Source organism: Pezoporus wallicus, unplaced genomic scaffold (assembly GCF_028554395.1).
Source record: "Pezoporus wallicus isolate ANWC-B61680 ecotype Strahan unplaced genomic scaffold, APGP_CSIRO_Pwel_v1 contig_6783, whole genome shotgun sequence".
Taxonomy (NCBI): domain Eukaryota; kingdom Metazoa; phylum Chordata; class Aves; order Psittaciformes; family Psittacidae; genus Pezoporus; species Pezoporus wallicus.
In genome coordinates this window covers 340,674-368,435 of record NW_026637555.1, presented here as the reverse complement: position 1 = coordinate 368,435, position 27,762 = coordinate 340,674, and the positions used below count along the sequence as shown (strand labels likewise).

At 37.8% G+C, this 27,762-nt stretch overlaps 2 protein-coding genes across 7 annotated transcripts; one reads left to right on the top strand and one right to left on the bottom strand.

The window, feature by feature from the left end:
* RTF2 (replication termination factor 2) lies at window positions 1-27,762 on the bottom strand. 3 transcript variants are annotated; one of them, XM_057406328.1, is made up of 9 exons: window positions 27,656-27,762; window positions 26,493-26,587; window positions 26,295-26,388; window positions 25,961-26,100; window positions 24,735-24,813; window positions 8,648-8,761; window positions 5,142-5,196; window positions 4,963-5,055; window positions 1-2,535 (listed from the first exon to the last, which is right to left on the bottom strand). In XM_057406328.1, the coding sequence occupies exons 1-9, from the start codon at window positions 27,722-27,724 to the stop codon at window positions 2,354-2,356; spliced, it is 921 nt and encodes a 306-aa protein (XP_057262311.1). In that variant the 5' UTR covers window positions 27,725-27,762; the 3' UTR covers window positions 1-2,353. The 3 variants fall into 3 exon arrangements, with proteins under 3 accessions (XP_057262311.1, XP_057262313.1, XP_057262312.1); XM_057406330.1 differs by having other exon boundaries at window positions 5,154-5,196; XM_057406329.1 differs by lacking the exon at window positions 5,142-5,196.
* Window positions 11,819-19,093, top strand: LOC130597616 (beta-1,3-galactosyl-O-glycosyl-glycoprotein beta-1,6-N-acetylglucosaminyltransferase 7-like). 4 transcript variants are annotated; one of them, XM_057406324.1, is made up of 7 exons: window positions 11,819-11,893; window positions 12,156-12,266; window positions 14,755-14,883; window positions 15,337-15,431; window positions 16,198-17,229; window positions 17,668-17,763; window positions 18,473-19,093. In XM_057406324.1, exons 5-7 carry the CDS (start codon window positions 16,254-16,256, stop codon window positions 18,697-18,699), a joined length of 1,299 nt encoding a protein of 432 aa, XP_057262307.1. In that variant the 5' UTR covers window positions 11,819-11,893; window positions 12,156-12,266; window positions 14,755-14,883; window positions 15,337-15,431; window positions 16,198-16,253; the 3' UTR covers window positions 18,700-19,093. The 4 variants fall into 4 exon arrangements, with proteins under 4 accessions (XP_057262307.1, XP_057262310.1, XP_057262308.1 ...); XM_057406327.1 differs by lacking the exon at window positions 14,755-14,883; XM_057406325.1 differs by lacking the exons at window positions 14,755-14,883; window positions 15,337-15,431.

Genomic DNA, 27,762 nt, shown 5'->3' with positions numbered 1-27,762 from the left:
TGCATATTATGTTGTGTTGTATTCTTTAGCAAAGTAATAGCTTGATCACAAGAATTAAGTTAATTCCTCTTAGGATTTACAACCGATTTAAACAGAAGAATAATGCATTCCTATAAAGCACTAATAGGACTTTAACATGTACTGTCAAAACAGAATTAGACTGCAAAAGAAGGCCTTACTACAGTATATCTTTTAGTGTAGTAATTTCATTATCTGTAACTAACAACTAATAAAGGTTAATAATGAAGTGGAAAAGAATACAGAACAAGGAGAACAAAGCTGATTATTAGACACGCATACAAACCATGGCTGAGTGCTTCCTGGAAGCTCAAGTAAACCTCAAACTGTTTGATGTGAGGTATATAGGCATTCCCATCGTCGGAAACCAAAACTGCTTACCACCATACAAATTCTGCAACAAGCCAATTTTTAATTATACTTATCAAAATAATAATAAAATCCTAGCAGTTTCATTCAACACACCTGAATCATGGAGACCACCTACACAACTGTAAACACAGCATTTGAACCTGCAATTCACTATTGCCAATTAGAAATGGGGACAGTTTTAAACATAAATTATGAGGATAATGAATCATTTTCATGCACAAGGTAACAATGTAACATCATGCAGCGGTTTTACAAGCCTCCTACTTTCTGCATTTCTATTCTGGTTAGTTTGTGCCAAGATTATAAAAGCGTATTTTAACAGAGGAAGAGAGGAAGGTGAAAGGGTTCCATCCCTCTCTCTGGTCATTTCATGTCGTTATTATTGGATTTAAATATTCAGCTGCTATGGAACTGCTATGGAACATTAACATTTTAAAAGAATTCCTGCCTTTGGAAAATAGCTAAGAATACAAGGGGCAAAGGAAAGCCCATAAAAAGTTATTCTGTTGTAGCACTGACCAAATAAGCACTTGTCTATCAGTTCAACTGACCATGAAGCATTATGGTCACACAACAAGAGCAAGTTTCATTTAAATCAACATCTCAGGGATCAAAAGTATAAATATAAAAGCAAAACTGAGCGAGTACTAAACCTAGCATCTTCCTGTAACAAGCAGTCGTTGCTTCCTGGTAAGAGCTTTATGTCAGAAATGTGTGCTACAGATGTGAAAGCAGCACATTTCAGTTGCCTGCAAAGTGCAAGAGAAACGTTTGCAAAAGCTAATCCAGCCTGGCACGGTTCCCTCCATCAGTCACCAGTGGATTTGATTCCCCTGACACTGGTGCCCACTTATTTCTCCCTAAAAAGCCAGTTGAGATCTGCCTGTTCCTGTTCTGTCACCACTCATTTCTCTCTCACCCTGTGCAAATGCTTGTATTTTCATGTAAGCTGCCAAATTCAAAATGGCAAATTGCTCCTCAGAGTTACACAGAACCTTACTGTTTCAGCAGAAAAATAAGGAAACTCATAAGTTTGTTCCATTGTATTCTGATCCTCTGAAAAAAGAAAGCTCACACCTGGTAATTCTAACTTTAAAACACACACCCAAAAAGAAAACCCTCAAAACCTTTCTGGGGAAACCCCAGAAAGCTATCGCAGGCTCATCTTTGTAGATAGCGATTTACAAGGGAATACTTGGTTATTAAAAACAGCCTACAACAACATGTACAAGAAGAATGCTGTACAAACAGTTTCATTATTATCCATTCATGTACTCCATCAAAAGGCAAATTACTTGAAAATACTTATAGAACCTTTAAGAAACATACTAGCTCTACCTAGTTAGCTGTCAGAAAGTTACAAAAAATGTGAATTTCTGTACTAATACATTGAAAACTATAATTGTAGTTGCAGCAAATATCAAATATGAGGCAGGAATTGTTTCCTGTGAGGGTGGCGAGGAACAGGCTGCCCAAAGTTGTTAAAGGCCTAGCTGGATGGGGCTTTGAGCAACCTGGTCTGCAGACAAAGAGGTTGCTGCCCGTGGCAGGCAGCTGGAACAGGATGATCTTTAAGGTCCCTTCCAACCCCAATCATTTCTTGATTCTACGATAACACAAGAGGACAGTAGGCAGATCCTCCTCCTCTCACTGTTACTACTGAGGACACTAGCTGCTGTGAGTAAGAATGACAGCATCCAACTGGGAGAAGAAAAATTTATGTGCGGATAATCCATTTTAGAATCAGGTCTGCTGATACAGCATGGGTTCTGGGGATCTATTTCTTACGTAATAGAAGCTGCAACTAATGCAAGTTTGCTAGTTATCCATAAGTTTATAAACAGTTTACAAACTGCATAAACCCAGATAGCATCAGATTACAACAAAAGTTCTGTATCAGTTATAGAAAAAGCCTTAGGGAAGAAAAGCAGTAATGAATGTTACATTCAGGCTCATCATTATTTCAGAAGCAGTATGCTGTGTGAGTAACCCAATTGGAACACTCTTCCTTTGAACGTTTTGCTGAGCTATGCGATGTAAAAATAGATTTGTATGCTTCAGACTTCTCACTGTCCGCAATGGATCTCTTCGTAGTAGTAGCAGAAGCCTTATTGACTTTTCCTGGGACAGATGAATTTCCATTATCTGACAGAGAAAAAGGAGTAGAATGAAGCAGGCTTAAAAGCTTACAACCAATAAAAGTATTTAAATAATGATGGAAAAAGGTATTAAAAAATAATGCGTGCAGAGATTAAGTATATACATTTTTCAAGGCGATTGCAAATATATCCCATAACCATAGTCAACACCAAGTACGTTCACAGCTTTTAGAATTTATGCTCAAAATGCATTTAGAAATCTTGGAGAGGGAGGAATTCTTTCCTACTTGTGTAAATCCCTTGCACTGTAATGCAGTATTGACATTTATCCCTCTACATGAAAAATGGCTCTGAACTGTTGTCTTAAGAAACATGAAAGTATTCCACCACCCTGAAGTATTATTTAGAAATTAGCTATCAAATGACAAAAGCTAAACTTGTGACATACTGTCCCCAGGGAATCTTTCTCCTCCCTTTATTCTTTGCAGAGTCATTTATGACCAATAACAATGGCCTGCATAATTTCATATTTGGGATAGGAAAATGCCCATCCCTCTGTTTCTGATACAATCTCTCTCAGTGTATTACATCTATTGCTACACCCCCGCTCCCCCAACCTCTTCTTAACAACTGTTAAATGTTTTCCAAAGTTGAAGGACTATTTTAAAAAGAACATGCCATCTCTTGCACAAAGAAGTGAATACATAAAAGTCTGCAGAAACTCAACATATTTACTTCAACTCTGGCAAAACAGCATGTAAAGAGCTAGTAGGGAGCCTGTCTGAAAACAGATTTATCTCCGACTTCTGCATGGAGTCAGAGGAATTGCATGCGCAATCCTGAATCATCATAGATCAGACCCTTTTTATTTTTGGAGAATGCTGCTTTTAATGTCACCAACAATTGTCTGGAAAGAATTACCAAATACTGGATCTGAAAGAATGAATATGCATGCTGCAAGTCCAGAAACCTTAGGGTGCCATGTTCACAAATTAATTCCTATGCTACTGGCATTCCTCAATTCACAGATCTTCCTTTATTTTCCCTTCTCTCCTCTTAACCTCTTGCTGGCCAATATAACTGCTGCCAGAAACATAAATTATTTACCTGACATTTCAAAAGGTGCATGTTTTCTTTTACACTCTTGGAAGACAAAGATACATAAACTATTATTAGAATTACTAGGTTTCTAAATATCCAAGAGCAATACTCTGGAATGCAATATTCTTAGAAGTCTATCCTTTATAAGAACTGACAGAAGGGAGCAGGTAAGGCATTTCTGATGGAAATTCTCCCAGCTGCTCACATAGTTTATTTACAGTTCATTGTTTAAATATTCTTAGTTTCTTCAAACTGAATTTTTCTGTGGCTGTTATGTACATAACTGAATACTCCACATGGAAAGCTCATATTGACTTTAAAAATGGACCCATTCCTATAGTTCTGAATGAAAACACTGGAGACATTAAATGACATAATTTCTGTAATATCATAGAGAGAGGGCACCATCCTCTGGACTACAGGACTGCAGAGTTTACTCATAGCTGCATGAGGTGCATAAGTACATCAGTACGTCCCAAAGTTACATTCCACTGCTAAAATGGAGGACTAAAGGTCAAGCTGTTAGCTTGGGACATTTTAATACACTTCACTGAAATAAACTACCATAACAGATTTCTCGACCACTTGTACTTTAGGAAAACTACCAATTCTCCTCACACTACCTCCTAGCTAATAAAACAGATATACCAAACCCTCGACTATATCACTGCGTAAGTAAGAATCTCTAATCTCATTTATTCAAGTTGGTTCCCACCAATTTAAAGCAATATTGGAATGGCATAGACAAGAAGATCTGGCTGGTTTCAGAGTGAAAAAATAAAAGATACACTGTGGTGAAAAGTATTTATTATTTTTATTAGTTATCTGCATCACTACAGCACTTGCCAGTCACAAGCACAAGCAGAGAACCTGTTGTTTTAGGACTATAGCAAGAAGTCAGTCCCTACTCTGTGAATTATTTACTCAGAGTATAGGATGGATGATAGACAGCAGCTGGGACAAAGGCAAACTGTGTAGAATACGGAAAACCAAACAGCAGCCATTATACACTTTCTGCAGAGTCAGTGTTGTAGATTTCACAGATTTTAAAGCAAAGCTCTAACAAAGACTTAAACTGAGTATAGTTTCTATTGAACAAGGAGATCTGTGCATGTTCACAAGGCAACTTCCTACTTCAGCTTGGAAAGGCACACTTTCAGGATAGACTTTTGAAAGAGGGGGTTCTTTGAAAAACTGAGCCATGACATCATGGCTGCCCTGAAGACAAGAAGTGAGCGGGTAGCTTCTCAAACCTATGGTACAAAATAGCCAGAGAAGGATCTCTCCTGCAGTGTTGTTTTTTTTTTTTTTCAAAACAGAACTATTTGTTTTCCCAGGTTTTTCAAACTTAGATTGAAGAAGAAACACCAACCTGAACTTTTGGTGAGGGTAACCTGCCTCTTTTCCCCAGAACTGGAACTGATACACTCCTTTCCATCCTTAGCCTTTGACGGACCTGGAGAATCTATGAAAGAAAAAAAAAAAAAGAAGGGATCATGAATCTGCTTCACAACTCAGAAGGCTACACAGAATTTGGAGCTGTGACTTTACCTTCAGTGGTACCTTGCTGAGAAGCTGATTCTGCTGACTTGGATTTCTTTGATTTCTGAAACAACACAAACAGAAATCTGGTAACGTACCCAAAGGATATACAATTCCAAACTTGTATTTGATAGACACACAACTTCAGGTGTTACATTTTTATGTCTTACACGTCAGAAATTTTCCTTCCACCATACTGATCCACACTTTTGCATTATTTCTATATGAAAAAATAATAACCTTGGGAACCTTGAAGTTACCTTAAAGAACATTCTGCAGGCCAAAACTAAACTGGATGCAGTATTTTGGTTTGTATGCTTTGCAGGGGAGGGTGTTATCATTAAGGTAATCTGATACTCTGAACCCACATGGCAGGACAGTAAATTGAATGACATTAAACAGAACAGTTAACTGGAAACAACAACATAAGAAGGACATGGAGCTGCTGGAACAAGTCCAGAGGAGGCCATGAGAATGATCAGGGGAGGAAGCACATCCCATATGAAGACAAGCTGAGAAAGATGGGGCTGTTCAGCCTTGAGAAGCTGCAAGGAGACCTCAGAGCAGCCTTCCAGTATCTGAAGGGGGCCTACAAGGATGCTGGGGAGAGACTCTGGAACTGTAGCAATAGGACAAGGGTGATGGGTTCAAACTGAAACAGGGGAAGTTCAGGTTAGATATATGGAAGAAGTTCTTTACTGTGAGGGTGCTGAGGCATTGGAACAGGTTGCCCACGAAGTGGTAAATGCTCCGTCCATGGCAGTGTCCAAGACCAGGTTGGGTGATATGGTCCAGTGTAAGGCATCCCTGGTTGTGGCAGGGGGGTTGGAACTACATGATCTTAAGGTCTTTTTCAACCCAAACCATTCTGTGATTCTATGATTTTTCAATTAAAAATAAAAACAAAACACAAAACCAGAATAATCCTGCATCTCATATCCACTTGATTTCATTTAGTTAACACAAAACCTCCTGCTGGTAACTTTCAGTAACTGGGGCCTTTGCTGCAGGACTACTTGGGAAGATGCAAATAGTTAATCTAAAATTTTTAAAAGCATCTGTGAACCAGATTTTCCAAGTTAATTTATATTTGTCCAGATTAAAGCACACAAAACCCCAAACAACAGCAACAAGAATCCCATTAATGGCTTTGATGACATAAATGCCAAGCTGAAAAAGATGTGTTAAAGCAGTCATTGGCACTGTTATTACAAAAGATGACTGTATACATTCGGAATGGTGTACATATGTCAAGAAAGCTGCACAAACTCAAAGAGAATAAATAAATTGAAATGTGTTATAAAAATTAGCAAAAGCCAAGCTGCCAAGAATATGGTTAATGCTTGAGGGAAAAAAAATGCTGTACCACACGTTGCTGCAAAGCTTAGCCAGAAGGTGGTGGCAGAGGGTTGCTATTCTAAAAAGCAAACTTTCATCTCCTGATCCTCCAGTGCACATGAAAAACCTCTTTTCAGGGTGCTTTACAAAGAAAAGTTACCTCCAGTAGCTGGCACCTGAAATATGAGATTTTAAACATATGTATGCATATATATTATATAGAAGTATATATACATTATATGTATTTCATTATAATATGACATAGTTGAGCTTGAATAAATTTTTACACTAGTGCAAGCTGTGCCTTCCTTATAATTTGTGTCATGGGTATGAATGAAAGGAGTTTGTACTTCATGCTCCAAATACAGCTGGTCCCCTTTCTCTCCTTGCCAAAAGGAACGGAGGAAAACACCTGAACAGCAGTGCCAACAGACCCAAAACTAGAAACTGTCTTCCAATATCAGGACTGCAGCTCACAGATCTTGGATTAAAGTGAATAGTGCCAGTGACAGCAGAGAAGACTGGTTCTAGCTGCAAAAACATCAGCTTGTGCAGCAAGGAAGGCAGAACTGCAAAAAAAACCTTGAAAACTTGAGGATGAAATGCAAGACACCTGCTGAGAGATTTGCAAATACTGTACCTGCCTGTACTGTAAGCCTCCACTAAGCAAACACAAAATATTTGCATATTCAGCCAAGGTATATTCAGGCCAAAGCATGATTTCCTTTTGTCTGCCACCATAAGCGACCTTGCCAACACTGTAAAAGACAACTGGACACCACACTTAGGTGGTACTTCTTTGTTGTGTGTAAGCTTTGTTCCAGCTTTCAGACTATTCCAATTTACTTGAACCAAAGCTATCATTGCTTTGTCAGGGCTACCTTCCTAATGAAAATTGAGCACAACCAACCACTGCTTTTGGGGCTGATTACTCATCTACTCAGATCTCCAATATTCTATCATCAAATTATCTGTAAAATTCTTTAAAACATTTAATTATAAAGTACTGGGAATAAAAACCCCACAAACATCTGAAGAGATTTACAGTACTGCTTTTACGCAAAAAGCTATAGGATACTAAATGCAGAGGCTATAAACACAGAGGAAAAAGAATAGCAGAACTTGTATGGGTAACCATTCTTTTGTTGCATTGCCCAGGCCCAATGATGGTGTATTGATGTATAAAGACCCCATGACAAGAAGGAATTATGTGCTCATAGGAAATTAAACAAGTATTTGTCTCAAAACAATCCAGGAAAACATTTGTATGCCATCTAATCCTACAGGCAGGCAAAATTAAGTGCAGTAATAGGGATGAGATGATCGACCTTCATCTAAAGTCTCTGTGGCTGAAAGTGTCAGATTCATGCTCTTGAGAGTCAACCAAATATGCCTGCTCTCTGGACTGAGTCAACACTGACTTTTTGCTTGCTCTGTCATCCTCCAGAGCAGCAATGCCAGTTCAGAACAACACAAAAATGTTGAAAGAAGTCCCTTATGCAGAACTTTCATTTGACAGTACTGTACCACAAAACAACTACTACTTCACAGAGTAGTACACAGTAGTGCATTGAGTAGATCAGCAACTTTATTTACATGGCATTTTGCCTCATCAGATTGAAACCAAAAATAAATGCAAAGACCTCGACACTGTGGCAGGAAGTAGCATCACCAGTAATCACCCAGGACTGTAAGAACCACAAAGTATGTAAAAATTTCCCAGCAGTGGTCTTACAGAATCAGACCAGGAATCTACATACCCCAGTATTGTTTCTGACATTGGCCTCAGAGGATACTTTGAGAGCAAACAACTAATAACCTGCCATCAGGTTAAGATTTTGCTCATTACTAGAGTTAACTAATACAATCTCTATTCGTTTCAAGAAAGACCTTTTAAGAAAGACCCGAAGCATAGCTGGCATTGAATTCTGTGATCTTCATAGCACTACACACCGCTCGCTACTCAAGACAGTTTCAGTACATACAACTTCAATAAGCTATTAGCAAAATATGCTCACAATCCCATTACTTTAAAAAGTAGCACTGATACAACACAGCTGACTGAGTAAATCCTTCCATCTGCACAAAGGTTAGCAAAACTATGCAATCTAAGAGCAGACCGCATTACCGGCAAGAATTGTTTCAATTTTGTTTTAAACAACATATAAAAATATTACCTTTTCTAATTTACTTTTAAGTCTTCTATCCTCCATTCTTTTCTTCAATACTTCCACATCTTCTTTATTGCCATTAAGGATAATCACATCTTCCTCTTGAAAGGGAACACCACACTTAAAGGAAAAAAAAATGGACAAAACCAGTATTACTTTTAAGGTCTGTATGCTGGCTGACCTTTGCTAGAATTAATACTGTGCTTAAGCTCTCCAAGGAGATCTCCAGCCCTTCCACTTGCCGCTGTGTCTTTTCCAATAGTTCTGTTTTAATACAGTCTAACACATCTTCTCACTTAAAACGTCAAAGGGAAAATCTCAGTTGATTTTACCACAGAGCAAAATAATACCAATTGGCAGCATTCCTTCTTGAAAAGTAGAATAAATACTCATCTTACTAGTGAATCATGACCTTTTGATAACCAATTTAAAAGCAGCTCACATATCAATCTGCACAGAAAACTCTATAAGAAAAATATATAGGAAAATATTTTGTTCTTGTCCAAAGCCTGTACCATTAGTAACAAAAATTGCAAATTATTTCATTATGAGTACCAACACTTTTAATTATTATTATTTTTTTTTTAAAGGAAAGGTCCCATTGTGTATTTTCCATCCGTGGGTTCCTTGTCTTACTAGCATGAAATGTACAGGGACTAGATTAAACAAAGTACTCCTATCTACAATCTACTCAATTTTCTGAACCCCATAGGTAAAACCAAAACACTAAATTACTTTGAAATATTGTTTTAGTTATGAATGCATTTCATAAAGACCTAAGTGTTATGCCGTGAATTTGTCTTTCAACACAAGGAGTAACATCTGACAGGAGCAGTTTCTTTATATTGACTAGGAACAATGACAAAGGTGTTATTCCTCTGCATTGACTAGGAACAATGACAAAGGTGTTATTCCTCTGCATTGACTAGGAACAATGACAAAGGTGTTATTCCTCTGCATGTCGAGCAGACAGCATGAGGGAATTTTTCTCCCCAACACTAGACAGCAAAACCTGGTTTGTTTGGACTTTTTTTCTATTTAAAAGATTATTTTTTAAATGACTCTGGGGATGAAAAGGGGTCATAAAAGCAGCATTATTCATTAACCCAGCCTTGCTACCTCACTGTCAGTCATCTGATCTATTAGACTCTGCCAAGTTTCAAAGTATATTTGTAATTAATCTGGATAATGCATGTAATGTGGTTCATGTAATTCCCCATTTGCTTTATGATTGAAGACACAAATGTTTCACTGTGCACATTTTTGATCAGTTGGCGAAGTCAGTACATTGACTATAACATTTTCTAAGATCTCAATTTCTTTTTCCTTTTTTTTTTTTTGTTATTTTGTTAAATCCAGAAGCTTTCTGTTAATGTGGAAGATCAGTTAATAACCCCACCTCTGTCACTACCCTTCTGTTTTCTAAACAAAGGTTTGCAGTAGGAATTAAACAAATGAAAGGACACAGGGACAGTGCTTTGACTGCAGTCTGCGGTGATGAACACATTTATTTAAATGTATTTAAATATGTATTTAATTTTAAATATGGATTTTAAAATGTATTTAAATTTGTTTCAAAATGAATCTGAACACAAGTGGTCAGTTTTGCAAATTTAGAAAGATTGCTCCTTCAGGTTAAAGTCTTCTGGGGTGTATGTCTGATATCACAGGGTCTCCCTTGCTGTACCTTGTTTATATTGGGACATTAACTACATAGGAAGGTACCTGCTGTAGTTCCTTTATGTTTTTGTAGCACTTTAATAGAAGATATTTCTAAATGAGACTGAACTTGGAGACTACTCAGGAATGGACAAAAGCATTAGACCAGCAGCTTGCAGATCTGAATGCAAGATTCGGTCTGTAATTGAATAAGAGTGGGATGTTATCTGAAGGAGATGCTGAACAAGCAGCAAGGATTTTGTCTAAAAGGCCTTCCAGAGTCCAATTATAAAAGTGCATTCAAAATTGCTTATATCTAAATGGCTTAACATGCTCGCATCACGGAATTAAAGGCTGTTCAAATATGATCAAGAAGTCTCCGAAGTCTGACAGTCATAAATTTACATACCCTACATATCCCATGTGTATACACATACACACACACACACACAATATCAACTTTAAAGAAAACAAACCCAAAAACCAGAAAACAACCCAAAGGCGTAAACTTATAAGATTCAAGGTATTACGAGCTGTAAAGGAGATATTAATTTTGACATAAATCTAATCTTTTAAACTAGTAAAAGAGATAGCTAAATTACTTTTTCAAATAATGAAGACCTAAATTTCAAGTCATTTTAATCTGGTAGGATAGTTTCTTACCTTTCTCAGAGAATAAAACACATGATTTTTGTTAGTAATAATGAAATCTTAGTTTAAAATGATTTCCTGAATTCTAAAGTTTACATTTGTCTCTTAAATTTCAGCTACATAAGACAATAACTGTACTTCATTTTTTGAGGCCAACTACTTTTGACAGTGAATTTAGGAGTTTTTTGGTACAGCATCTAAGATATAACTCCACCCATGACTACTCCAGTCATTACAAATTGACTTACAAATAAGCAGGCAAGTATCTTTGTATATCTAGATGTTTACAGTAGTACAATATTTGACAAACACAATTTTCGACATTGCCACCCTACTCAGACATACAATGGGTCAAAGACTAAATGATAACTTGGGAGAAGTGGAAAGTCTCCTACATACTAATTCACAGAACACAAACTTTCATGCAGCAGTTGTAGCATCTCCTACAAAACCACTGTCCAAGCAGAAGCCTCTATTCACAGAGCTTCCCCGAGAGTCAATGATAATGTTGTAACTGCCACACCTGCAGCTGTGCCTTAATTTACTTCAAGGTTTTTCTCTCTATTTCTGACCAACATGCTATTTTTATCAGAACATGTCCAAAATACACCAGCCTTCTTACTTGCTTCCAAAACCCCAAACCTTCCAATTCCAGCAAATTTCAGATGCTAACTTTTCACTTATTAAGAGCCTTTCACTTACTAAAAATCTTTATAAAAGTAGTATTATTCTGTTTCAGAATGAGGCATTTCATTTATCTTTTAAGCTTCCAACTACTAGAAATGACCAGAGGCATTTCTTTGCTATATTTATTTGCTGCAAATTGGAAAGTTTCAGCAAGCAAACAGTTAAGAACTCGGGGGAGGAGGAGAGGGCTGTTTCTTTCCCAGTTCTCATCAGCCAGCATGCTCGGTTAGCAGTGCAGAGGTTAAAGCCTCTGAGGTAAGGCAATACTATTTATAATCATCAGCAATGTATTCTACATATTTGAAAGTCTGATTTCGGTCCTTTAAAGGCTGTCTGAGAAAGAGTGGCAACAGAATTTAGAGAAGCTAAAGTTTTCACTCATTACTGTGAAGCAGAGGAAATTTCTGAAGCCAAACAGCATTACTGCAGAATAAATATGCTAAGCATTGCGGGAAGCCAGATGAAGCCCTAAATGAAAACATTCCCGTTAATGTTTAACCCCTTTCACTTACACCAGATCCCCACACAAGCGACAGAATGAAGAACACCGTCTGAATTCTGCTGAAGGACAATGGGACTCTCCATTTATTTTTATGATGCTGCCGTCTCCTGGCTAATTTCATACAAGGTAAGACTGGATAAATAAGATTGCAGGGCTTCAGATTTCTACTATTCCTCTATTAAAACACATTTTTATTTTTGTAAATCAAATATTTTCACTTCAGAAATATTTAATTATTATATTTATAGAAATATTTAATTATTTCACTTAAAATACTCAACTGTGCCATAAGGTTAATACTTCATTTCCTTTTTACTTTGTCATAGAGGTAGTGTATGATGGAGGTCATTACTATTGGTGTCGTTTGCATTATAAAAATCACAGTACTTAGGAATACTTGTTATGCTCTGTTCAACTTCATTTTTATACCCTCTAACTCAAGGGTTTAAATAGCTTTCATAGTACTTGTTTGGAACTGTTATAAAGTCAAATACACAATGAAAACAAAAAATAATGACAGGAAAAAGCTCTATAAATCTGTTGAGTATATACCAGTAAACACCAATACACTATTTTTAAGGAAGAATAATGTTACATTTCTAAGGCAGGGTTAATTAGGTTTGATGAAGAAATTTTGTTTTACTTGATATATCACAACACAGAAGCAGGCTCAGCACACTTCCCCAGGCTGAAGCAAAAATGCAAAGTAAAAAGCAGTTAAAAGCGCTGACTTTTAACATTTAGATTTTAAAGGACCAAATTAGTATTCACCTCTTCATAAAATGTTTATACTAATGCCTGTATAAACCCCTTTCAGACAAAAAACAGACATAAAATATTTGGGAAGGAGCAGTTAATACCTTTTAGCCATTTTTTAAAAAAATGATGTATTCCTAAATTGTTTAGTTCACTGAATTATGAAGCTTTAAGAACTACAATTTAAACTAAGCTTTAATATTAAGCAAATACAAAGCTTACATTTTAATCTAAGCTTTAATATTAAGCAAATACAAAGAGTACAGGCAAAATAGAGTATTTAGAGGTGAAATAATCCAGCCCAAAACACTGTGGCAGGAAGGAACTGCAAAATGTAAAATGATTTGCTACTGTGAACTGCGGAGCAAAGTACACAGCTAATGGGGTCTGGATTAACTGAGATATTTCACAGGCTTCTTTTCAGGCATAAACGTAATTCTACTTTTCTCCAGTTTACCTATTTAATTGAGGTGGAAGAGCTTAGCCTAACAACAATTTTCTGTTAAGTAATATCCATAACAGCAATCACAAAGTTGCTTGAAAATCCCTAAAGTGTCAGCCACTACTCTCAGCACTTCTAAAAATTAAGACAACTTCACCCTCCAGACTTAGAAAATGTCTGTAACATAGAAAAGGTTGAGTTTCAAATGCATTCTGATAACAATAAATACCTATAATGGCACTCTTGCATAATAAAATTTAAAAGGCAAGATATCACAGACTGGATTATGTCTGGACAGTGGATCTGCTCAACAGTATGACACCTTGCTCTTCAAGGGCAGGAAGAAATACAGTAGTGTAGTCCTTGACAGGAAACAACAGCATAGGGGCTAAAGGATTCTTCTAAGTGGCAAATTTCAAATGCAATTGGACTAACAGCACCAATTCTAGCTCTAGATCTGGTAAAAACAGAAAAATCAATGCTTTCATTCTATAATACATCTTGAGGCTAAAAGATGTCAAGTTCTGTTCTCATAGACAAGGCTTCATCATTTAGTCGTTCCCTAGAAACATATTAACACCGGAGAAGGAATTATTTCTTCCTACCTGATAGCATGGTGTTTGTGTACTTTCATGCTGCCATGCAAAATACAGCTTCTCAACACCTCATGGTTCAATAGGAAAAATCCATAGTAAACACTTAACAACCTGAAACATCCCTGGAAGCTATTACCTGAAGGGTAATAAAAAAATCTAAGTGTGTGATACAAACAGCTTGATTCCCCAGGGAACTATCCTCTGCAACCTGTCCACAAAGCTGTATTTAAGGAAAAAACCCGATGAGCATGCTCATGTACATCATCATGTACAGATGTTCTATATTCTAAGCGGGTATAAAGTCCCTGTTATTTCTACAGCTGCCCAGTGCCTTCAGTGTAATTTTTATGTCCAGAATGAACATTCCCTGTGACATACCATAGGGATCTCATCACATTCATTAATTCAGAGCAACCTCAATGCTCCTCCTGGAATTAGTTTTTCTGACTCCATGAAAATCTGTGCTTCCCGAACAGACACTCCCTCTTCCCAACTTCTGCCACTGGGCACATCATGGCCATATGCAAATCTGTTCTTGGCTCCAGCAGTCAGCTGGTAGCAGGCCACAGCACTGGCGTACGTCATTTTTACTGCAAACCCCTGGCTTTCACCTTTTGGTGGCATTCCTTTTCTCCTCCTTTCTGCAATACCAAAAGGTTGACATGGATTTGATCTGCTGAAGCTTTTCTTCAAAGGAATCAAAGACTCACATCAAGCTTGTTTACCCGGTAAATGTATCCCTTGGGAGCCATGAAGAAAAATACATTCTCCTGGGACCTGATTTCCTAATGTTTTTCTTTGGCCTATTCATCCAACACAGACTGATGAGCAGTACTGACAGAACATACAGGCAAAAATGGGTGAACCCTCCACCTAACATTCAACTCCACTTTCTGGAATGCCAAGTGGAAAAGAGGCATTCTTCCAGCATGAAATCCAGTGCATACCAGTAAGGACAATTAAATAAATACATTCTTTCCCAAAAGCCTAATAAGATTTTAAAATTGTGGTAATACAGAGTATCCATTCTTTGGTTCAAACGCTGTATCCTTAATGCTTTTTGAACTTTATGTCTCATTTCTACTACTTAAACGAAAATGCCCTCTTTATTTTCAAGCTTCTAAGACTGATGTATACTGAGTTTTCATTAAAAGAATTATCATCTTCTTTCTAATGAAAACCCCAGAGCCTTCTAACCACAACAGCACTCTTTATAAACGCAGATTGCTCTCTTTCCCTATGTAAAACCAAGTATGTTGTGATGTTGATAGCTGCAAAGCATGAAACGTTTACAGGTGAAATACAGTAAATAAATTCACTGAACAAAGAAAAATAATGTCTTAATTTAACTCTTACAATTAATGGCAGTTGAACCCTTCCTCCACCCCGGTATTTTCTCTAGGAAGTTCTATACCAAATGCTTCAAGGATAAAGCCTCCATGTAACTGCTGTGGGATTTAGTACCGCTGCACTCTCATTCTTCTGACTTTCAATAAGGTAAACATGAAGAGGAAAAAAAAAAAAAAAAAAATCAAATGGAAAAACTCCTGTGCCTATACTGATGTAAACTACAGTTATCTGAATGTTAACCCTGGCAGTGATGCACTTAACTCTCGATATGCACACATGCTAAAAATAAGAAATGATTGTCTGCCATGTTCTGTTTTCCAAAGCACTAATACAAAGATGGCAGAGAAAAAAAATCTCATTTGCTGCCTGCATAAAGATAAAACCCAGTGTATTTTGTGGATTACATTTTAGTCTCTTCCTTTTGCTTGTTTAATAAATTTTTTGCTGATTTAATTTATTTAATTCTGGTCCTCTGGGAGAACTTAAGGTTTCTTAGGCCTTCAGGAAATCTCAGCAGCAGCTGTCCCCCAGCACACAGTGCTCACAAATCTGCCCTGTTCTAAAGCTAGACCTTGACCAACCCACATCACCGGACTCACCCACTGAGACATACCTGGCCTCAGAGGAGAAGGCTGTATCCAATGGACTAGCCCTCCTCCTTGATCAACTAATGAACCATAAAAAGCCATTTTTGGTTCTTTGGATAATTTTGTTTGTCCTAGAAAGACTGCTTCATGGCTCTGCAAGTACCATATCCAAGGGCTGAGTACACTGCAGCATGAGCATGGGCACACAGAGTTCCTCCTAGTAACTGGAAAGAGTAATCTCAACATTTAGATACATCACTAACATGTCACCTATTAATAAATTATAAAAGGTTCTCTCCATCTTTCTATCTCACTTTTTCTTTCAGATAAACTGAACACTTAATTCAACTACAATGAGAAGACAGTATCTGGAAAATAGAAGATGAACCCACTTGATGCAACAAAATCAGGATTTTTACTCTGCATTGCTGTCTGCATGTTCATCTACACTTTCATCTACCTGAAGGATATACTTTCTGAAGGGCCAAATGAACAAAAATTTAATGCAAATATAGCAGAGTGTGGATTTTACCCGGATGAGCTTTGTTCAGCTCTTTTTGCAGGGAAAACTGCTGCCTTTAAAATTGGAAACTCTTGCCAGAATACCTACCAACCTAAAATACTCAGCTGCATTCAGACTTCATGCAACTGCTCTGTGGTTTTGAAGACACTGCATTTTATCACAAGACCACTGTCAGATGAAGAAGGGAATTTCTCCTTGGCATACATTATTACAATTCACAAGGAGCTGGAAATGTTTGTAAAGCTGCTAAGAGCTATTTATATGCCTCAGAATATTTACTGCATACATGTTGATGAGAAGTCATCACAGGATTATAAAGCTGCTGTTCAAAACATCGTCAATTGTTTTGAAAATATTTTTCTTTCCTCAAAAAGAGAAAATGTTGTTTACGCAGGATTTTCAAGATTACAAGCTGATATTAACTGCATGAGAGATCTAGTTCGTTCCAAAATTCAGTGGAATTATGTTATTAATCTATGTGGGCAAGATTATCCCATTAAAACAAACAAAGACATTATACAATACATTAAAAGTAAATGGAATGGTAAAAATATGACTCCTGGGGTAGTTCAACCACTTCATATGAAACATAGGACACAAGTTAGTTACAAGGAGTACGTACATTCTGGAATGTCATACGTGTATCCAACAAAGAATACAAAAGCTAAACCTCCATATAATTTGACTATATATTTTGGTAGTGCTTACTACATACTCACTAAAGAATTTGTAGAGTTTACACTGACTGATGCACGTGCAAAAGATTTGCTTGAATGGTCAAGAGACACATACAGCCCGGATGAACACTACTGGGTCACACTGAATCGCTTAAATGGTAAGATGTATGTTACTTCTACTATGCATAACCCCTGGAGCAACAGCACTGTAAGGCCTCTGATATGGAGAGCTAGTGAGCTCCAATTCAGAGCTTAACACCACCGCTTAACTGAGTCACATTGCATAAACATGGTAATTTCTCCAGCCTTGATGCCGCCCTTTCAGAAAGTCACATCTGACAGCCAAGAAACAAAGCTTGATTCCATAAAAGTACTACTTAACATGCAGACCATTAGCTAGAATAATGTTGATTAAAAAGGAGGGGGTTTTGTTACAGGAAAGCTCTTGCTCTCAAGGAATTAAAACTCATAAAGCTGAGAATGATGCAAATATCTGTAAATAAATACTGAACATGACTACAGTTAAGTCTTCAGCAGTGAGAATTTTCCCTCTAATAAGTAGAAAGAAATCTTATCAGAACTTTATGTTTTTAAAGATGCTCCAGGGGCTACACCACATGCAGACTGGGAAGGAAACATACGAGCCATTAAATGGAAAGATCAAGAAGGAACCATACACAAAGGCTGCAAAGGTAATGTGAATTTCAGTAATGAACTCAAATGTGACTCACTGATCAGCATTAATGGCAAATTACACATTATGCTTTAAAGGGGGTATTAAATGTGCCTCACTGGTCACATATAACTTATTTTGGAAGTATCAAAACTGAAAGCCACCTTACTCCAGTGTATCCAATCTAAATAGCTTCTGACATACTCTTGTAAAGACTGTCACAGTATCCATATACTGACAACTTACTTTCAACCTCCGATTACCAATGCATTAACTTGACCGATCGGTTTTCAGCGAAGGATAGGGGTTTTTCTGACAGGCATGCCTGCCAGGCATTTTCATCAACATTGGATTAAGTCTTCTTCAATTGGAACAATAATAAAGAACAGTGCTGACCACATGCAAAACCACAAAATGTTTAACTGTCTCAACTCAGCACAGTGAAGTACTGCATGGTTAAACAGGTATCCAAATAGTAGTAGATCAGAACTTCAGCATGTCCAACTACGAAACACAGTATTAAGCAGAGCTGGAAGTAACATACCCATTGGTGTAAAATACAAAAGCAAACTCTTGCCTCCATGTTTAAGATCTAGCATTATCCTACAGATATATTTTTGTGATGCTCTATGTGAAATCAAAAAGTTCTGTTAACAACACTACAGAGCAATACTATTATTCTGTTCAACTTTCTGCTGCTTTCAGATAACTTCAGTTTGTCTTCGCAGGTCATTACATCAGAGACATTTGTGTCTACGGACTAGGGGATTTGCAGTGGATTATAGAGTCACCTCATCTGTTTGCCAACAAATTTGAGCCTGCAACATACCCACTTGTTATGGACTGCCTAGAGAGACGCTATAGGCTTAAAGTACTGCACCAGGCAGAAGTCCCCATCGAAGATCACTGGCGTTTTCAGGAAGAGAACTACTTCAACATGAAGCTGAATGTTTGAGTTTAACTAACATCTAAACAAGCGTTCAAAATACTGACAGAAATGTTAACATTCTTAGCCATAGACTTCACTCTGTGCATTATAGCATAAGTACAATACTGTACTACCAGCTTGCCAGTGAAATAAACAGTTCTTATTTATTACAGTAAGATAAACAGCCACAATTAATGGGTTAATTCTCAAAGAAAATGAGATGTCTGAATCTATAATTTACTAAAGACAAGGGGGAATTTCATAATCCTTTAAGTGATACATTTAACTGGAAAAATGCGTGTTCCTTGCGTCCTTGGCAAAAAAAGGACTAACCAGTATGAAAACAATAAAATGGATGCAAGACCAAAGAAAGATAAAAGAAAAGCACAAATTAAAGTCATGTCTATTGTATGTATTATGAACCAGATTATTCTGAATGACTAAAATTTCAGAGCTTGTAGATATGCAAGTGACAGCTGGTTTCAGACACAGCCCATTTCACTGAGGATTTTTTGTTGGTTTGTGTTGTCTCTCTCTCCCCTCTTTTTTCCATGGCCAGCTGCATCTCTAATTTCATTGTGTAGCATGGCAACATCACTCCTGCCCTGGTCAGGCTTTACTCCTAATGTAAAGGGTGTGTGTGTGTGTGTGTGTGTGTGTGTGTATGTTTGTGCGCCAGAAACAGTAGTAGAGATCCTGTGATCCTTTAAGTCCCTGTTTTGTAAGCTCTGCAGGGGCTTAGGGCAAGTAGACATAGGAAAGTTGAGACCAGGGAACAAAGGAAAATGGAGTGAAAGCAGTCTTTCAACCCCAGTGTACATGAGGGAAATCAAACTTCCCTGACCTTGCAACAAGTCTGCAACAACTGGAAATAACACTGGGACAAGCATCTCATTTCCCAAACCTTCTGCAGACCAAAAGCACCACTTGCTGGTCTATACTAAGGAAGTGCTTTTCAATACACAACACAGGCATAACCAGGGAACAGTAATGAACAAGGATCAGCCCTTTTCCAGGCAAGCGCTGCTCCTGCCTCTTCAAGACTATGAAGGACACCAAGCCAAAAAGATGGGGGATTTAAGGAAACAGGATATAGGTGGTGGTCTTTTCTACAATATAACAACTCTTCCACAGGATTAAAAGTCTCATAAGACCATCTCTACACTCTGTCTCCAAAAGTCTTTAGTTAGGAGATACTGACAGAAAGAGACTAGGAGAAACCTGAATTGTGACAAGTTGTTTCAAACTGTTCATCTCCCTTTAGAAGCATTTTGGTGAGAATGCAGATGAAAGTATCATTCCAGCAAACCCAAATAAACTACTAGTTATTTTGCTTGAACTCTGATGGCAACTAATAAAATATAGCCTGTTACTTATAAGCTCACTTGATTAGAAAATACAAGGTATTAATACAGGTCTAGGAGCAATTTAGATGTAAGCTTCAACATGCATCCAAAACATCAGTCAATTTTTACAAGAAAACTGACTTACAGATTAAGCAGTTTTCCAAAACAAACAAACAAACAAACAAACAAACAAACATCAACAAATAACCCAGCAATAGAACATGAAAGCTTCCTACTACAAACTTATTCCCAGGTTCCTGGAACTGCACTGCTCATTTTCCCACACGAATTTCCCAGAAACATAAATTTCTTCCAAATGAACTTTAACCTAAAGAAAGCCCATCTGGTCTTTCTATTTATCCAGAATAAATAAATCTAGTTAGTTATAAAAACTTATAATATCAACCCAAAGGCCGGTATTCAGTTTCATGTATAATTCAGGACTTATTCTGTTGCTAAATACTGCTGGAGATGCCTTTTTTATGCCAGGAAATACAAGGAATAAAAAAGAAAGGCGAAAAAGAGCCAGGCAGCATGCTCACACTGAGCTTGTGGAGAGCCCCTGTAAAAACCATTAGTGAAGCTAATGGGTCTCTGGCATGTATTAATCATAGCAATATTCATAATTAATCTCCAAACCACTCCCAACCCACAGAAGGGCACTGCCAGCATTAATCCACTCCATGCTGTCTTCCAAAGCGCAGCAAATGCAGTATCCAGCTTTTACCTTTCATCAGCATCACACAGAACAATTGTTGTGTATAGCTTCTGAACTGAATTAGAAGGATAAAGTCAGTAACAAGGTGCTCTATAACATGGGCTTATTTTGCAGAAACTGAACAAGTCAAACTGGGAAAAAACATCTGCACAAATAGCCCTCTTAAAATATAATTTAGGTATGAATTTGCCCAGATCAGTCTGACCACACTGGAGTGTGATCCACTTTTCCTAAAGGATTTTGTATCTTAGACAGAATTTTACATCTATAAACCCCCAGAAAATCCATAACTGAACCACCCCATTGTCAGTCATTAAGAAGCAGTATTCTACACATTAAACTGAGTGACCATGACCACATTATAGTCTTGAGATAATTTTTACTTCTAACAATGGTAAACAAATTAATAAAACTGTCAAAAGCTGAAAGCATTTAAACATACATAAAAATCATTCACAGAGTTCTGTACGTGTTATATCAACCAACTTTTAGATCTCAGCAGCCAATGTTTACTAACTTTTGGTGACTATTGATCTAAGAGCAGTGTCAAAGTGACTTTGTTCAAGGAAAAACTGTGCTCTGTAACATACTGCATACACATTACTCTCTATCTGAAAGATGCATACATAATTTCTGTTTCAAAAAGCACATGTTCAATAGCTCTGTATCTAAGTTAAACATGTGATTGTTTTATATGGCAGACTTTAATAGTTAGGGTACTATTTCAAGTGTGTATTAAGAGTCTGTTGACTCCAAAAACAATTCTAAAATAAATTTCAAGTGATGTAAGGAATTATGCTTTAAAATGTAATCTTTTCCTTAACTTCCAGAGTGACTCCCCAGAGGGCTTCCACTGCAGATTCAATAACCACTGTCCCATCTCCAAATGACCTCTAGCATACTACAGCAATCGTAACTTCTTAGACAGGGGACTCAACACTAACAATTGGCAACAGTGGCTTTTCTGAACCCCAAAACATGAAGTTAAATAGATGCCATGCACTCCTAGGCACTTCTTTCACTGCATCATTTCTACAGGCATAACTTTGTCAAATAGCAACTTCCAAACAAGCAGGCACCAAAAACTGCCCATGGAAGAACCAGGAAGCCAGTTAGAACAGAAATTCTAAAACATTTAATCACTTTGGGCCCCACCAAAATCAATGGACCAACAGAGATGAGCACTAACTTACAGCCTTCAAGATCCCATCAAACACAAAAAGAGCAAGTAGAAACAGTCTTGCTGGTTTTTTTCATTTAGTAGTCTGTTGGAGAATTAACAACAGGTAAGAATGTCCTATTCAAAAGTACAAGTTTCAATTGCCATGTCGCATGTAATTCTTCCTGAAGAATAGGAAGCAAGAGGCAGCAGAAAACTACTGATCTTCAGGGCTTCTGTGCAGAATATATAGCACCAAATTCTTATCTGGAATTAAAGTTGTTTCCCTTTCTGCTGATTGGAAGCCCTGTCCACATTTTAGCATGTGACTTGGTACAGAGTTAACATTTTTTCTTCTTGCTGTACAAAACCTCAAAAACATGGCTCAAACAAACTATGCTTCTGTGTAAACAGGTATTCCATATTTTCTTTCTACTCATAAGTTGCTTTGTTTTAGAAAAAGCTCTTTTTCAGTCCAAATAGTTAGAAGCTTCAGAATTTGTCCCAAGCACTTACTTCATCTAACAAGCTCACTCTCCAACATAAAACACCATAAAAACATTCTCATTGCTCTTTCAAAAAGTCTTTGGCCAGGGAGTTTAGTATTTTGGCAAGACCCTTCAAAGCCTCCCTCAACACTGCTACAGTGTCTGACTGTTTGCTTGCCTTAGGGTTTCTCACTTTAGCGTTATTTTTTTTCAACTTGAATCCTTCAGTATATTGCTACTTAAGATGTGAATTGAGAAACAACAGTTTACTTCCAAGGGAGGCACATCACTTAGAAAAAGGCCTCACACAATTACAGTTGCCTTACTAAAAGTCCTCCACCCATGACAGTTTCACATTCTTGTGCCATGCCCTAGTACCAGTACAGTCTTTTTAACAATTCCAGTAAAGCAGATAAATACATGTATTTAATATTGTCAGTTCTTTATGTAAGTTTCTGTGGAGGCAAAATGTGTTTTTTTTTTAAAGAGAACTCCAATAGAAAGACTGCTTCATCCTCCCTGTACCTAGACTCCATAAAGCCTTTCAAATCTAGTACTATGGAAATGCTGAATTCTTCATCTCGGTGTTTTCCATTTCCTTGAACAAGACTAAATGTTTATATGAATTCAGCTTTTTCCTGAACACTTATTTTGTGACCTGCATATCACTGCGCAAACAGATTGCTCTATTTCTTGTATGAGCTGCAACAGAAAAAATCCTGAGAAGAAAACAGAGCAGTGAAAAAACTGGCTGGTCTGTGGGGCTTCCCACAAAGTAGTAAGCATCTCCATGAGCGAAGCCAGGCAGCCTGCAAAAGGAGCAACCTAGTTTCACAAAGCACAACGTTTTGTGATATGCACCTTGTAGCATGTAAATATATGCTCATTATCTAGTTCAGAAGATCTTGTTTAAGGTATATGAGCAGAACTGTTGTGTGGGCTGCTGGGTATTTGTATTCTCTGGTGAAATTTTTCATTGCATCACTACAGCATCTGTTTGACAGAGTCCTTTGGGAAACTTGCTGTTTACAATTTAGCAGACTATCAGGAGTGCTCTGTAGGCTCACAGACAAAATTAATGCACAAGAATATCTTGTTTTGAAAGAGCTTTCTCGTAGTGGAGAACTGGCACACAGCTGTTAGACTGACACTTCTTTAGTTTATATCCATGCTATAAACCTCATTCACTGGGATGAAGTGAAAACAGATTCTGCTAGCTGAAAAGAATGGAAAACACAGCATAAACAAGCAAATACAGTAGTTAAATTCTTTTTTAACTACTCTCATCATGTTGCTCTCTGAAGTCACATAATGCCTCTATGTCCAGATGTGGCAGGGGCACCTAGGGCTGGGCATCTGGGCACACACTGGCAGGCAGAAGGTGGCAAGAAAAGAGTAATACTGTAGTCCACATGGATCTCAGGTTGCTTTTCATTTCAAAAACAATACTGCAATTCTTAAAATACAGTGGGTAGGACCAGTAAAAATGTGCGTATGGCAATCTACAACATTCCAACGTTCTGCATTTACTTTTTTTGTGCTTTGAAAGAGCATGGATTACAAGAGGATTCTATTTATTAAATTAAAAAACTCTATTTCTAGCATATGTATAACAGACAATTATTATTTTTTTCTTCATTCCAGTTCCAGTTAATTTACTATATATGCCCCATTGCTGCATAAACATAGAATGTGCTGGGGGAATGCTGCTAATTAGCACTTCAGATACAAACAGTTAAGTTACCAGAACACACAGCAACCAGTTCCCCATGATCTTATTTAGAAGAGTTCTGGTCCCTTCTTGGTTCCAATGGAGAACGAGAACATCATCAGTGTATATCCAAAAATCTACCAAATCACTCTTCAACTTTGCTCAAAGGAAATGTGGACTAAAACGTGTTCTCCAGGGTGGTTAACATTGTCCCCCATTGTCCAGTAATGAAAAGATGACAGACTAAGTTATATTATATCCACTTCACTATTTCTAAAAGTGTCCTTCTGAATATTGTGAAGGATCAACATGTGTGAAAACATTTACACGCAAACATGAGGCTGTGCTAAATACTGATTATTTAAGAAATCCAGAAAACATGTGGGATTCATTTAGTTTTTATAAGATCATCAGACTAGCCAAACCATCTCATTCCTGCATTGAATAATCAAGTTACATCCATCCCTCAACAAAATTCAGATTAAAAAAACAAGCTTTACAATAGTGGATGTGAATGCAACTGTGTATGTACATATATATATATATGTACATACACATACACTCATATGTATGTATCTGTGTATCTATCTGTGGAGGTCAGATGTGACCCTACTGCTACTAAAGCTGATGAAAAACTCACCTTATGACAAACTTCCGATTTAATTTCTTTGAGAGCACGTTCAGAGAACACACAGCCACAGTTTCTCAAGAAGCAAAACCTTCAAAGAGAAGACGACAAGACATACAATTGTTTTTAAGAAGCCCTATTCAGTGCTGATTTAACACAGAAACAACACAGCAATGAGCTAGCAGGACACAGCCAACTTCTTTACAAATTCTTGCAGCTAATCAAAGTATCGGCATCTTTAAATAGATTAAACCATAACACATTTTGTTATTTCATTCTCGGTGTAACTCATCATGGGTTTACGACAATCTCTCAAGTGGATCTTAGCAAGACAAATGCTCTTTGAGATGTTTTGGTACATTTGCTATAGGTCAATACAGGTCACAGAGTCACAGATGGTTTGGGTTAGAAGGGACCTTGAAGCTCATCCAGTTCCAACCCCCTGCCATGGGCAGGGACACCTTCCACTAGAGCAGGTTGCGCCAAGCTGGCCTTGAACACTGCCAGGGATGGGGCAGCCACAGCTTCTCTGGGAAACCCGTGCCAGTGACTCACCATCCTCACAGTACAGGATCCAGTACATAGACTCAAGTGTTTATTATCTCCCACTCACATAACCAGCCCTCCCTATTATGTGTATATATGTGCTCCTCTCCTTTAATGCAAAAAGGTATCTCGGGCATCAAATACTAAGAAGTAAACAGGATTTCAGCACCAGATAGTCTTCTGTTACTTCCTTTGATCTATAAAGACAAAGTTTTATCAATTTCTTATGTAAGCAAAATCTGTTTTCCAAATCTTCTATTTAATTTTAAATAATGTTTTAAGTTCTTTTTAAAAACTTTCAGGGATTTTCAGATTTATGCAAGTTTCCACAGAGAAACAACAATAAAAATACATTTTTAAGCACCTAAAATTTCAGTTGATGCACACAGTAAAGCCCCCAAACAACTTTTAGTCACTTTTTCTCTGCAAACATTGCCCTCTGTATTCCTTTACTGCATGTATAAATTAATTTATGAAAGGGTTAATTTTTTATCTATCCTCTTGAATATAAAAAGACAGAACACTTAGCAGTCTCAATTCCCTCCTTTTGAAATGAAGTCAAATATTCCCCACAAAGGCTTGAGCATACATGTGATTTGCAACACCATTAATTCAAACATTTTTACCTACTCTACATTCCGTTTAGCACAGTAATGACTTTTAAAACAAAATCCAGAAACTTCAATACTGACCTATGTCTTCCATTCATTTCTAATCCCACCACTGGGCATATGAAGCGGGCAGACTGCATGTCATCATATTTGTCACCTTTTATACTCTCTTTATCACCACTCCAACCTGGATTATCTGCAAGCTTTAGTTCTGTTACATTCTGAAAAACAAAAATGTAAGTCTTAAGCTATTTAATAATCATTCTTAAGCCATGATAACATTCCCCAAGATTTTTTTAGTGCGATTTGCAATTTTTAACACTTTTAGTGTACGCTAAGAAGACAAGCAAACTGAGGTCTTGCTGCATGTTTTCCCTTTCATGGCACTCTTCACTATTTGACACAACGTGTTTACCTTGATGCTCTTGATATGTAATGCAGCTGTCATAGGAGTTTTATCAGCTGACTTATCCAACAAAAATTCAATGATGGCATCTTTATTATACAACCTGCAATATAAAAAAAATTAGTAAACATATTTGAGTCTCATAACATTCTTTCAATAATAAATTAGCACCTTTTATTACAGTGATCTATAAGGAAACATTCATACCTGCCCAGCTCACAGGCCACAATTGGGCGACGCAACTTCTCCTGACTCAGAGCACAGTAGTGCCATTTTGCCACCAATTCAGCATTTTTGTCAGCCTGAAGGAAAAACAATATACTCGTGATTTAAAAATAGCTTTTGTATTTGCAAATTACTTAACCATAAAAATCAAGTAATACTTGGAGCTTTAATCAAATCTGCAGGTATCTTACCAAACCTACTTTCTACACTCAAAGCTTACCCATTAAATGGGTTTAGCAAATCTTTTTAGCAAAATTCATTATCAGCTTTGAGAGTTTACCTCTATTAACTTTTCCTGCATTATGGGACTGGGGACCTATCTCCCTCATCTGACTCAGATTTCCTATTTTTTGGCACTTCCACCTGTCCCTTTCCCTCTTTATTCTTTTTTGGTCTTCACATTTTCTCCATTGCCCTCTTCCCTCTAATTCTGCATCTTCCCCCTGCCTGGGTCAACTACCAGATCCACTCCCTGTAAGGACCAAGATAGCAAAAAAAAAAAGCAAATATGGGGATATTAGGCTGCTACCTGCTCCTCCAGTCTAAATCCACAAATTTTATGACAGATAAGGCCATAAAAGAAAGGCTGAGGTTCACACCTACTCCAATAGCCTGGTGTGGAGAGGAAAAGGATTTTATTTACTTATTTTACACGAGCACGCAAAGTTTATCTACGCTTTCTAATGCTTCTTGTGAGATTTTCCCCAACTTTCATCCACTTATACGCACAGAGGATACCATTGTATATCTATTACCCTAAAACATCAGCCAAAAAGAGCCCAAGCACCATTCAGAATACAGGCAGACGGAATGCTGAAATGGCCCAGTCTGGCCACACTATTAAACTACCATCAGACACCACCCCTCTAGGTGAAGGCAGACTGCCCTGTGCCTGGAAAGCCCTCCAGGACAGCCACAGATCTCCGCTGTAACTGCCACTAGCGCCATAGATGCAGACCAAGAGGCGGTACCCACAGACAAGCGCTTTCCCCCCCGTTGCCAACCGTCAACCACAGCGAGCCGGGCGGCGTTCACCAGGCCCTCCCAAGGCCTCTTCATCGGCCGCGGGCAGGGCCTAGGCTCACAAGGCCGGCCCGACGGCCCAGGCCGCGCTCCCGGCAGCGCCCCCCGCAGCCCCCTCGAACCTTCTCGACTTTGCGGGGTCCCTTGACCAGCTCATGGCGCTTGGGGATGGTGCCACCATCGCATCCCATCTTGCTCCCCAACCCCCAGCGTTTCCGCGTCCACTTCC

Bases quoted from the DNA above. Each gene is read 5' to 3' on its own strand.
- RTF2 (XM_057406328.1), bottom strand. From the start codon at position 27,724: ATGGGATGCGATGGTGGCACCATCCCCAAGCGCCATGAGCTGGTCAAG. The intron at 24,814-25,960 runs GTCAGTATTGAA...TTCTCTTTGAAG, and splicing joins GAAATGAATGGAAGACATAG to GTTTTGCTTCTTGAGAAACT. The intron at 5,197-8,647 runs GTAATATTTTTA...GTGTTGTTTCAG, and splicing joins TTAAAAGTAAATTAGAAAAG to AAATCAAAGAAATCCAAGTC.
- LOC130597616 (XM_057406325.1), top strand. From the start codon at position 16,254: ATGAACCCACTTGATGCAACAAAATCAGGATTTTTACTCTGCATTGCT. The intron at 17,230-17,667 runs GTAAGATGTATG...ATGTTTTTAAAG, and splicing joins CACACTGAATCGCTTAAATG to ATGCTCCAGGGGCTACACCA. The intron at 17,764-18,472 runs GTAATGTGAATT...TTGTCTTCGCAG, and splicing joins CATACACAAAGGCTGCAAAG to GTCATTACATCAGAGACATT.